At 32.1% G+C, this 9,422-nt stretch overlaps 1 protein-coding gene across 1 annotated transcript; it reads right to left on the bottom strand.

Moving 5' to 3' along the window:
- Positions 1-382: 382 nt before the first annotated feature.
- On the bottom strand, positions 383-8,089 carry LOC113692153 (gamma-tocopherol methyltransferase, chloroplastic-like). The gene is made up of 7 exons (XM_027210519.2): positions 7,932-8,089; positions 7,390-7,636; positions 6,594-6,763; positions 1,398-1,502; positions 1,036-1,236; positions 822-927; positions 383-705 (listed from the first exon to the last, which is right to left on the bottom strand). The coding sequence occupies exons 2-7, from the start codon at positions 7,610-7,612 to the stop codon at positions 599-601; spliced, it is 912 nt and encodes a 303-aa protein (XP_027066320.1). The 5' UTR covers positions 7,613-7,636; positions 7,932-8,089; the 3' UTR covers positions 383-598.
- Between the last annotated feature and the right edge of the window lie 1,333 nt (positions 8,090-9,422).

Raw genomic sequence — 9,422 nt, 5'->3', positions numbered from 1 at the left:
TCCAACGTCACATTTTCTGTATAAATAGCAATAACCCCAAGAGTTTATTGGATGTCTCTTTTCGACACTGCTGTGTACCATCCGTGGCCGTGGGTATGTCTCTTTTCATTTATCTTGGCATCTTAATTTTTCTACATTTTTATTTGGTTTTCTCCTCTCCAGCCGTTGGAGACCAGATTTTGAGAAAATTAAGAGAGTTCAACTTAGACCAATTTGCTTTTCTTAAAAGAAAAGTAAAAAAACTTGGATTTTTTTTTTTTCGTAAACGACAGTAACACACACGTAAAAAAACTTGGATTAATATGCAACTAAAAGTTACACCTCAGCTTTGACAACTCGACTGGAACTTTTCTTTTTATATCAATTTTAGGTGGACCAAGTCTGCTAGTTCTGATATTGGAAACTCCAAATTACCTGTAGTCTTGTGCAACGCATATGCACAATATAGTAGATCTTCCAAAGAAAAGAAAAAGGAAAATTCTCACGTTTTGAGGAACAATACAAGTACAAATTAGCTTTTGAGAAAGAAAAACAAGGAATTATCACTCGACTGTGGAGTGATATTTATGCATGGACATTAAACATCACTGGAACTGAACTACTGAGGCTTCTGGCACGTAAGAATGCAATACTTAAGCAGACCATTTTTGAATCTGTCGAACACTGACGGCATCATCAGAAACTTGATGCCCATTTGGCTCCATCCTATTAATTGAAATTGAGAAAAGATGGAGAAATGGTTAAGAATTATAGCATACAATTACAAGGTAGATAATGGTAATGAATCGGCTATATAGGCGAGTGAAATACACAATGCTTACCAGCATGTCTAACATACGACATGATTCCCTTCCATGACAACGTTATCTTCCTCATTTCTGCATAAAATGGAGCAACGTGTGGAGACCAGTCTGCATACTTGATCTCCTAATTAACAACAGGAGACATGGATAAATGGGGGAAAATATTGGGATGAAGAAAAATAATGATTCTGATCGAATAAATAAGCCGCAAAAAGTAAACGCGATTAAATACCTGAAAAGAGCATGACTTGAATAAATTTATGTAATCAGCAGTAGAAATCCACTTAAGAGGATTTCTTCTCAGCACATGGGTCAGTAACTTTTTCTCATCTGGATGCAAATCTTGTTCAAGGGGGGAAAGATCCCTATGACACCAAGTGAGTAAAATGATGGTAGCACCAGGGGCAGCCACCCGACTCAACTCATGAACAAACTTCATCAAGAAGAAAATAGCATCAGCAGAATTTTATATTAATGCATATACGTGATACCTACGTTCAACAAGTAGGGTAGATAATCTTTTTTATAGAATGATAAAAACAAAAAAAAATAAAGAGAAATAGTAATTGTAAAGGATAGAAGAAGAAAAATAACCTTTGTTTTATCGCTTATGTGATTTTCACATTCAATACAGCAAATTAAATCGAATGACCCATCTGCAAATGGCTGATTCAATGCATCTGCCACTTCAAAGGAAACCTGCTATGTACATTTTAGTAGCTGTTAGGAAAAGAAAGCAGCACTACTATACATCTGCATAATGATTTTACATCTTCTTCTTTCTTAGTTCTCTTGCTAGCATTGTGGTGGCTTTTACTTGAATTTGAAAGAAAGTCCCGAGTCATTCTACAAAGTTTATTTGAAATGTGACTTGATCTGAATTTAAAACTTGGCATAATCAATAACATATGGCTAATCTTCTCTATATTGACATGCATAATAATTAATCTTAATTTGAATTTGAAATTTATGTATTGCACGTGTGCGAAACATCTAAATCTAATAGTGTATAAATTATTAGTTAGTGCATAGAAGATTAATTCTACATACATACATATATATACACATATGCACATATATATACTAGTGAGACGGCCTGCGCATGGGCTAATATTTCCGTGCTAATTGTTTTTTATTGTGTGATTTATTAGTATACATCTATGTTATTATCTAATTCATGCAGATCATTAGAGAATTATCGTTTTTATTAAAGGTTGACAATTATGAAATATATAGAATACATGAGAACAATAATATATAGAATGCATGAGGGCGCTTATATAGAATGCATAAGCGTAAATTAGAAAACTGTATAAGGTTATTTTGCATTTGATTTAGCATAATTAGAAAATTATGAAGTGAATCATTCCCAAAAAAGTATTAATCATTGTTGACACAAAAAAGGGGGACTTGGCAAGTCAATTAAGCACTTAAACCATAGAACTTGGCATTGTTAAATTAATCACCACATATCGCAGTAATAAAATCCATTTTTTAAAGTTACTAAAGCCAACAATGGTTTATTAATTGTTTCTTCAATAATTGTGCATTTACAGAACACTTAACAATTTTATATGATGTCAAACCAACAATAATTTATTCATTGTTTCCTCGCTAATTGTGCATTTACAGAACATTTAACAATTTTATTTCATGTCACAGTAATAAAGGCCATTTTTAAAGTCACTAAAGCTAGCAATAATTTATCAATTCTTTCATAGGTAAAAAAAAGGACACTTTAAAAGCAAATAATTAACCACAAAAAACCAACTTTCAAAAGCTTCACTTTTTACACCACCAATTACTAATTTGATCAACATGTCTCGTAAATGCACCAAAACTATACCTGCTTTAAACAAACAAAACAGGCAACTTGATGAAAATAGCCCCGACATCCAATAACAATTGCAGGATAACCACTTGACAAAAAAACACTGCTCATAGGACAACTCTTCATTTTATATTATTAGATAATTGCAGGATAACCACTTGACCAAAAATACCATTCATAGGGTAACTCTCCCTTTTGTATTATATATATAATTATATTATATATTGTTTGAAATTTAGAGTACTTTAGCTTTTTAATGTAAGAAATAATCTAATTAATGTTACATGTTTGACTAAAATAATAAAAAAAATAGCACATTGCTTTTCAATTTAGAGTCATTAGGAAAAATGAATGTGTTAAAAAATTTATATTAATTATATATATTAAATACGAATATGTTAGAAAAATAACAAATTAATTTTTTTAAAAAGGAAATAAGTTAACCATCTAGCTCACATACAAGACGGAAATAACTTTATGCTTATAGAATGGAAAACTAACAATAAAAATAAGGGGCATCAAAAAATTTGTAATAATTATATACATTTAATATGTATATATAGACTAATATTTTTTTTAATAATTGTGCATCTTAAATAGTAGAAGGATTATAAACCATTTTTAGTCCCAAATCTTGACAGCCAATTTTCGTTACTTGTGATGACAATGTTGGACTTCTACTTTTTTTTCGGTTCAATTTTTGAAAATCATGCAATTAGAAGTTTCTTGTCAACATGGTAGACAACCACTTCACCCAATGCAATGAGTATTAAATTGCATAGAAAAACAAGCACACACACAACTTTTATTTATCGCCGCACAAAGTAAACCACCAACGTGAAATAACCAAAACAGCCAATTGACGAAAATAGCCTCCACATCCAACAATAATTGCAGCATAACCGCTTGACCAAAAAGCACTATTCATAACCCAACTCTCCCCTTTTATATCCTTAGATATTGTCTTTTTTAAAAAGAAAATAAGCTCATAAATTAGCACACACATATAAATAGAATGAAAACTATAATAATAAAAATAAGGGTACTAAAAATTTTCTAATAATTATGCACACTAAATATAAATATATAGACTAATATATCTTTATAATTGTACATTTTAAAAATCAGCAAAATTAGAAACTATTTTTGGTTAAAACCTTTTGACACTTTAAACTATTTCATTAACTTTTGATGAAAATGCCGGCCCTTTTTTTTCCGTCCAGCTCAATTTTTGGAAATTCCATGGAAGACAGTCCGGAGCATGGTTACATGCATAGTCACAGCAATAGTTATCACATGAAAATTGAACACTGCATCCACTTAGGCGTGCATTCTTTTCCAAACAAATTTATTTCACTATCCGCTAAATCAAAGAAACATGTAGAAACAAAAAGTGAGGCATCCACAAAAGTGAATAATGAGTCAACAAAAAATAGGGTCAGAAGACAACAAAATTACCAAACAATCAAGCAACTATAGCATGCAGCTTGAACGAAGGAAAAAAGGAATGGCATAACTGAAAAATAAGACAAACCTAAGGCTAAACTAATAGTCAAGAATAGCTAAGATGGCCTATCTCTGCGGATCACAATAGGCGAAAATGATGCAAACAAAGAGGAACAAAGAACAAATAAATTACAAATAAACCATACAACTATAACATGCATCTTCTTCTGGCCTCCGAGTAAGGCAGAAACAGGAAATGGCATTAGCAAAAAATGAAGGACTACTAAGACTAATCCTAATGACATGAGGAACTGCCAATGACGGATGCAAATGGAGTTCCCGAAAAGTCAACAAAACCAACAAATACAAAAGCCATCAAAGTTGCTGAAAATTACTTGATAACCACTTGACAAAGAATTACTACTCATAACCAATGTTTTGAAAATCGGACCAGACCGGCCGGTTCGACCGGTTGAACCGTGAACCGGCCATGGCACTGGTCCGGTTCTATGCTTTGGTTGACTTTGCCAGAGAACCAGTCAAATCCGGTCAAAACCGTGAAAACCGGTGAATCGTGTTGAACCGGTTTTGAGTTTTCCTTTTTTTTTTTTTTTTTTTACTTTTTTGCGAAATGCTTCTATCAAGATTCGAATTCAAAACCTTTGCAATAGAAAATCAATGTAGTAACCATTGCACCATCACATCTTATTTGCTTTTTTTGATAACTTATTTATATAAAACAAACATCTATATTTTATTTTTGCATTTTTCTTACAAAACCCCATCCTCTCATGACTTTTTCTTTTTAATCTTCAACTCTTTCTTTCTTTCTCTCTCATCTTTTCTTTTGTCACTTCATTTTTAATCGAACCTCATTAGTTTTAATTTATTGATATTTTCTTCTATCTTTTAATTTTGTTTTTGTCCATTAAATTGGAAAAAGTTAAAAAAGAATTATTTTTCTTTAACCCAAATTATTTAATGCCACAACCACTCACTTTTATCTCATTTTTTGTTTCTTATCAAGTTTGCATTTCTATTTTCAATTCTCTTAACTTCTTTCGAACTCCAAACTTTCTTTTTTAAATTACAATCTTTAAATCTCAAAGACGTAAATTAAAATTTAAGTTCACAATGTCAAATTCTCATAGAAGTGAATTTTGTATAATTTCAAAATATTGTGATATTTTGGATTGGATTTAAGATTTTTTTGGGTAGATATAATTGAAATTGAGATGAAATTTATTTGCTTTAACTTATAACTTAAAAAATTCATTTTTGAAAATCCAAATTATTCAAAAATAGTGAACTTTTCATCATATACAGTTTTAAATTAGTCCATTGCATGTCTTATTTTGTGCATATATATATTTATATAAATTATTTTTAAAAAAATTCATTGAACCGAGGTTGAACGGGTCCAATCGGTTGAACCTCGACCCTTTCACCTCACCGGTTCAATTGACGGTCCGGGTTTTAAAACATTGCTCATAACCCAACTCCCGCTTTTATATAGTTAGATGTATGTGTGTATATGTGCATATGTGTACACACACACACACACACACACATATATATGTATATGTATGTATGTATATATATATATATATATATATATATATATGAATGCACATACGTGTGTATCCAAATCCAAGAGTTATCATCATTACCTAAGATTACTGATAATACATATTTGAATTCAATTCTATCATGAGATAATTTTATCCGCTAAAATTTAGGATTTAAAAATTTTGCATTTTTAGTGTATAAAAGTAAAGGTGAGGATGGGTAATCAAAACAAAACTATCACAAATTAGGATTCTTGAAACTTTGGAGTATCAGTTTCGCTTTCTTGAACCAAAAGTGGGGAGGCTTTGGGACCATTCACGAGCTAGCCTCAGGAATGCTGAAACTTTTCTTTTTTTCTTCCACGCTTTGAAATTGTTTGTTGTTGTTGTTGAAATATTTTTGCTTTAACTTTCCTCAGATCAATTTGTTTAGTTCATATGTAACTTCATTCATTGTCTATTATCTTTCTCATAGAAATAAACAGGTAATATAAATATGTGCATGTGCATGGGTTAGCATCTAGTATTCTATGAAAATGCATCTCTTGCTTTATATGGTTTAAAAGATTGGGGAAAATATGTAAAAAGGGCGAGTCCAATTTGTGACTAATGATAATGATTCAAACTATTCGCTAAGAACGTTAATTGTAGTAGCTTTTTTAACAAAATCTACTGCAAAATGTGCACAACAAGGTCTACATGATATCCAAAAGTCAATACAAGGATCTTTTATACTCAAAATCTAATTAAGAAGTGTGTCTTTATACTGCAAAATGTTGACAATTTTTTTCGAAAGCATAGTAGTTGTATGCACTCTGTCATCATTCCTTAAGAAATGGAGGAATGAAAATTTTTACTCATTGTGCACTTGCATAAAGGGTGATTTAACAATTGATAACTTCTTGCAAATCTTTCAAAATTGTAACACGGAGAGTTCATACAGACCTGGCTTTCTAATCCTTGGGCAGCTGTTAGAACACGAGCTCTTTCAGCCTCAAAAGGGCTAAGGGTGATGCCTTTACATTGAGAACCATATTTACTTGCTAGGTACCTGGTGCTGCCACCAATACCGCATCCAACATCAAGTATGTTTCTTGGTTTCTTAGATGGATCCTCTGCATATTATTTCATGATAAATAATGCCGGTTGGTTGACTATTAAATGACAAAGTTGGAGAGGAGAAAAAACTAGAAATTATGAGGAGGATGTTTCACTAGGAAAGTAAATAGACACATTGAAAAGCAATCAAACCATTTCTTTTTTCAATGTGTGCATGACCTAAACCCAGAGTACCAATTACAGAAATTGCACATGATTGCCCAGAAAAAAACAAATTCTATGCTTAATGTATATTCACATTGCATAAGGCTTGTCCAAATTATAGAACTAATCCTGTAATTTGACCAATTTGTAATCTAACCTTTTGAATAGCCAAATACCCCTAAATCCATTCCAAATGTAGCCAAAGAAAAACTAAAGCTACTAAAATGAGAAAGAAAAGTAAAGACCAAAAGAAAAAAGAAAAACAAAATGCTGCTTCTGTTTTTATCCTTCCCGAATTGATTATCCCCGTTTACATATGCATGTACTATTGAGTGTAGAATTTGGTCAATTCAAAGTAAGGGATTTAAAATTCCTCTTTAGATTGTACGTCGGAACTTTAAACCCTACACCCACATGCAGCATTTGCACTTGGAGAAAGAGAAGAAAACTCCACACAAACTGCGAATGCATATTATACCTGATACAGAGGCAAAACGGAGGGCCGCCTCGATCATGCGAGTCTGAGCAGAATTGACATCAGAACCAGGGATAACGGAGCTAGAGTCATAGAAGCCCAAATGGAGGTGATCCCCAAATAGATCCTCTACTATTTTAGATTGGACATCATATGCCATGGCAAATTCCTTGTTCATCTTCTCTGTCTCCACCTTTCCCTCTGTATCCGTCTTCTCCCCCTCCATTATTGTTGGTTGTACCGCACAATCCTGTTAACCTTACTCAAGTTTTAGTGCCAAACTAATGGAGGACAGAAAGAAAGATGTTTTTTTTTTTCAGGGTCACATAATATGCAGGTGCTAATTTTTTCCTGCTAGACGGCAAGTGTTCCAGATCTAAGCAAAAGAGAAATCCCATATATTAGCATGCAAACAGCTGCTGGATTTTCCAATAACGAAGAAAAACAAACGTCTGAAATTGATACACTAAAATTTTTACAAAAAAAAAAAAAATCAATTAATAAAGTGGACCAGAGAAATTGAGAGCCAGGCATACAATAATTACCTAGCTAGCAAAGAACAAAAGCTTCAACGTGTCCTGAGAAGCAAAGCAGCACGCAAGACAACTTGTGAGAAGAACGAGAGAGAGGGAGAGGGAACAATGTGGCACTGAGTGTACTGGCTTTCTTCGATTATAAAGGTACTAGCATGATAAAATCTGCTTGTAAACGTGTGGGGTATTTATGTAAAACTCCTTTGAGGTTTATAACAATTTCATGTTGCTCCGTTCAAGTTTTTGAAAAGTTACAATGATCTCCTTTATTTGGACGTCTAGATAATATGTGTCATTCATATTAAATAAAATTTAATGTCAAGGTACAAGAAGGAATTTACCAAAAGGAGCTCTGTGACCAAAAGGATGCATTTTTTTTAATATTTAAGGGACTATTTTAGCTAATTCTAATTGCGAGGGGCTAAAAAATTTATCAAAAATGAAAAGGACCAATTTGACAATTTTTCCTTTATTATAATATTACCTGCATTTGTAATATTAACGGGGAAAAATTCTAAAAAATTGACCTTACATAATTGTCCTGTTTTGGGTATGTGAAATGCACATAGAACTCATTCCTTAGCATTAACGGATATATTTGACGGAATGACTGCTAGTATATTGATTTAAGACTTTAGTGATTATATTGAAACAAAAAATATTTGAATGGCCAAAAGAGTACGAAGGGAATAGATTAGTGGCTGTTGGACTTTTTAGATTTGGATTGATAAACTCAGTGGATATGATTACCCTTAAATTTTGGCACTTGATTTGCATGTGTTTGGTTTATTTGTAAAACTAAGAGCAAAATCCGATGAAATAACCAACGGTATATTGATTAATTAGTTGAGTGATTAAATTGAGACAAGAAATAGTTTGGTAGCCATTTTTTTTTTTACAGCAAGGTAAATTCTATCAGTTTGTATAATTTTTAATACATTCGGTGTAAATTTATATGGTTTTGATATAAGCATCAAAATAATTATAAAAAATATGCTCCTTTAGTCCCAAAACTCACTTTCAATCAATTTTTAAGCCTAAAAGTGCACCATCTCTCTGGTTCCCACAATTTCAACGGCAAAATTGAAACGCAATTTGTTTCTCTTAAATAAAAGAACCTTAATTCATAATCAAACTTCTAGCAAAGGACATAACCACACTTCTAGCAAAGGACCTTAATTCATATCCACCAGACCCATAATCAAACAAGAAAGTGTAAAGGTCACCTGTAGTTTACTCTTTCTTCGATTAGGATTCCCTATTCAGGAGGTGATCATATGATTGTCATGTGCTTTTTGTGGAAGAAAATAAATTGTTTTCCCATTTTGCTATTTAAATTGTGGGTACCTAAGAAAGGCACACACTTTTTGGCTAGAAAACCGATCAAAAAATGAGCTCGCGAACTAAAAGGATACTTTTCTTTTGTTATATTTGATGGACTATTTTGACTAATTCTAATTTGGCAATTTTCCTTTTAAATAAAATATAATCTACATGTGTAAT

Source organism: Coffea arabica, chromosome 6c (genome assembly GCF_036785885.1).
Source record: "Coffea arabica cultivar ET-39 chromosome 6c, Coffea Arabica ET-39 HiFi, whole genome shotgun sequence".
In the NCBI taxonomy this organism is placed as follows: Eukaryota; Viridiplantae; Streptophyta; class Magnoliopsida; order Gentianales; family Rubiaceae; genus Coffea; species Coffea arabica.
The sequence above is the reverse complement of the archived record's forward strand: the minus strand, read 5'-3'. Positions and strand labels throughout refer to the sequence as shown.

Excerpts from the sequence above, each read along its gene's own strand:
- LOC113692153 (XM_027210519.2), bottom strand. The coding sequence starts at position 7,612 with ATGGAGGGGGAGAAGACGGATACAGAGGGAAAGGTGGAGACAGAGAAG. Across the intron at positions 928-1,035 it reads TCAAGTCATGCTCTTTTCAG|GAGATCAAGTATGCAGACTG; the intron begins GTATTTAATCGC and ends GTTGTTAATTAG. Across the intron at positions 706-821 it reads GTCGTATGTTAGACATGCTG|GATGGAGCCAAATGGGCATC; the intron begins GTAAGCATTGTG and ends TTCAATTAATAG.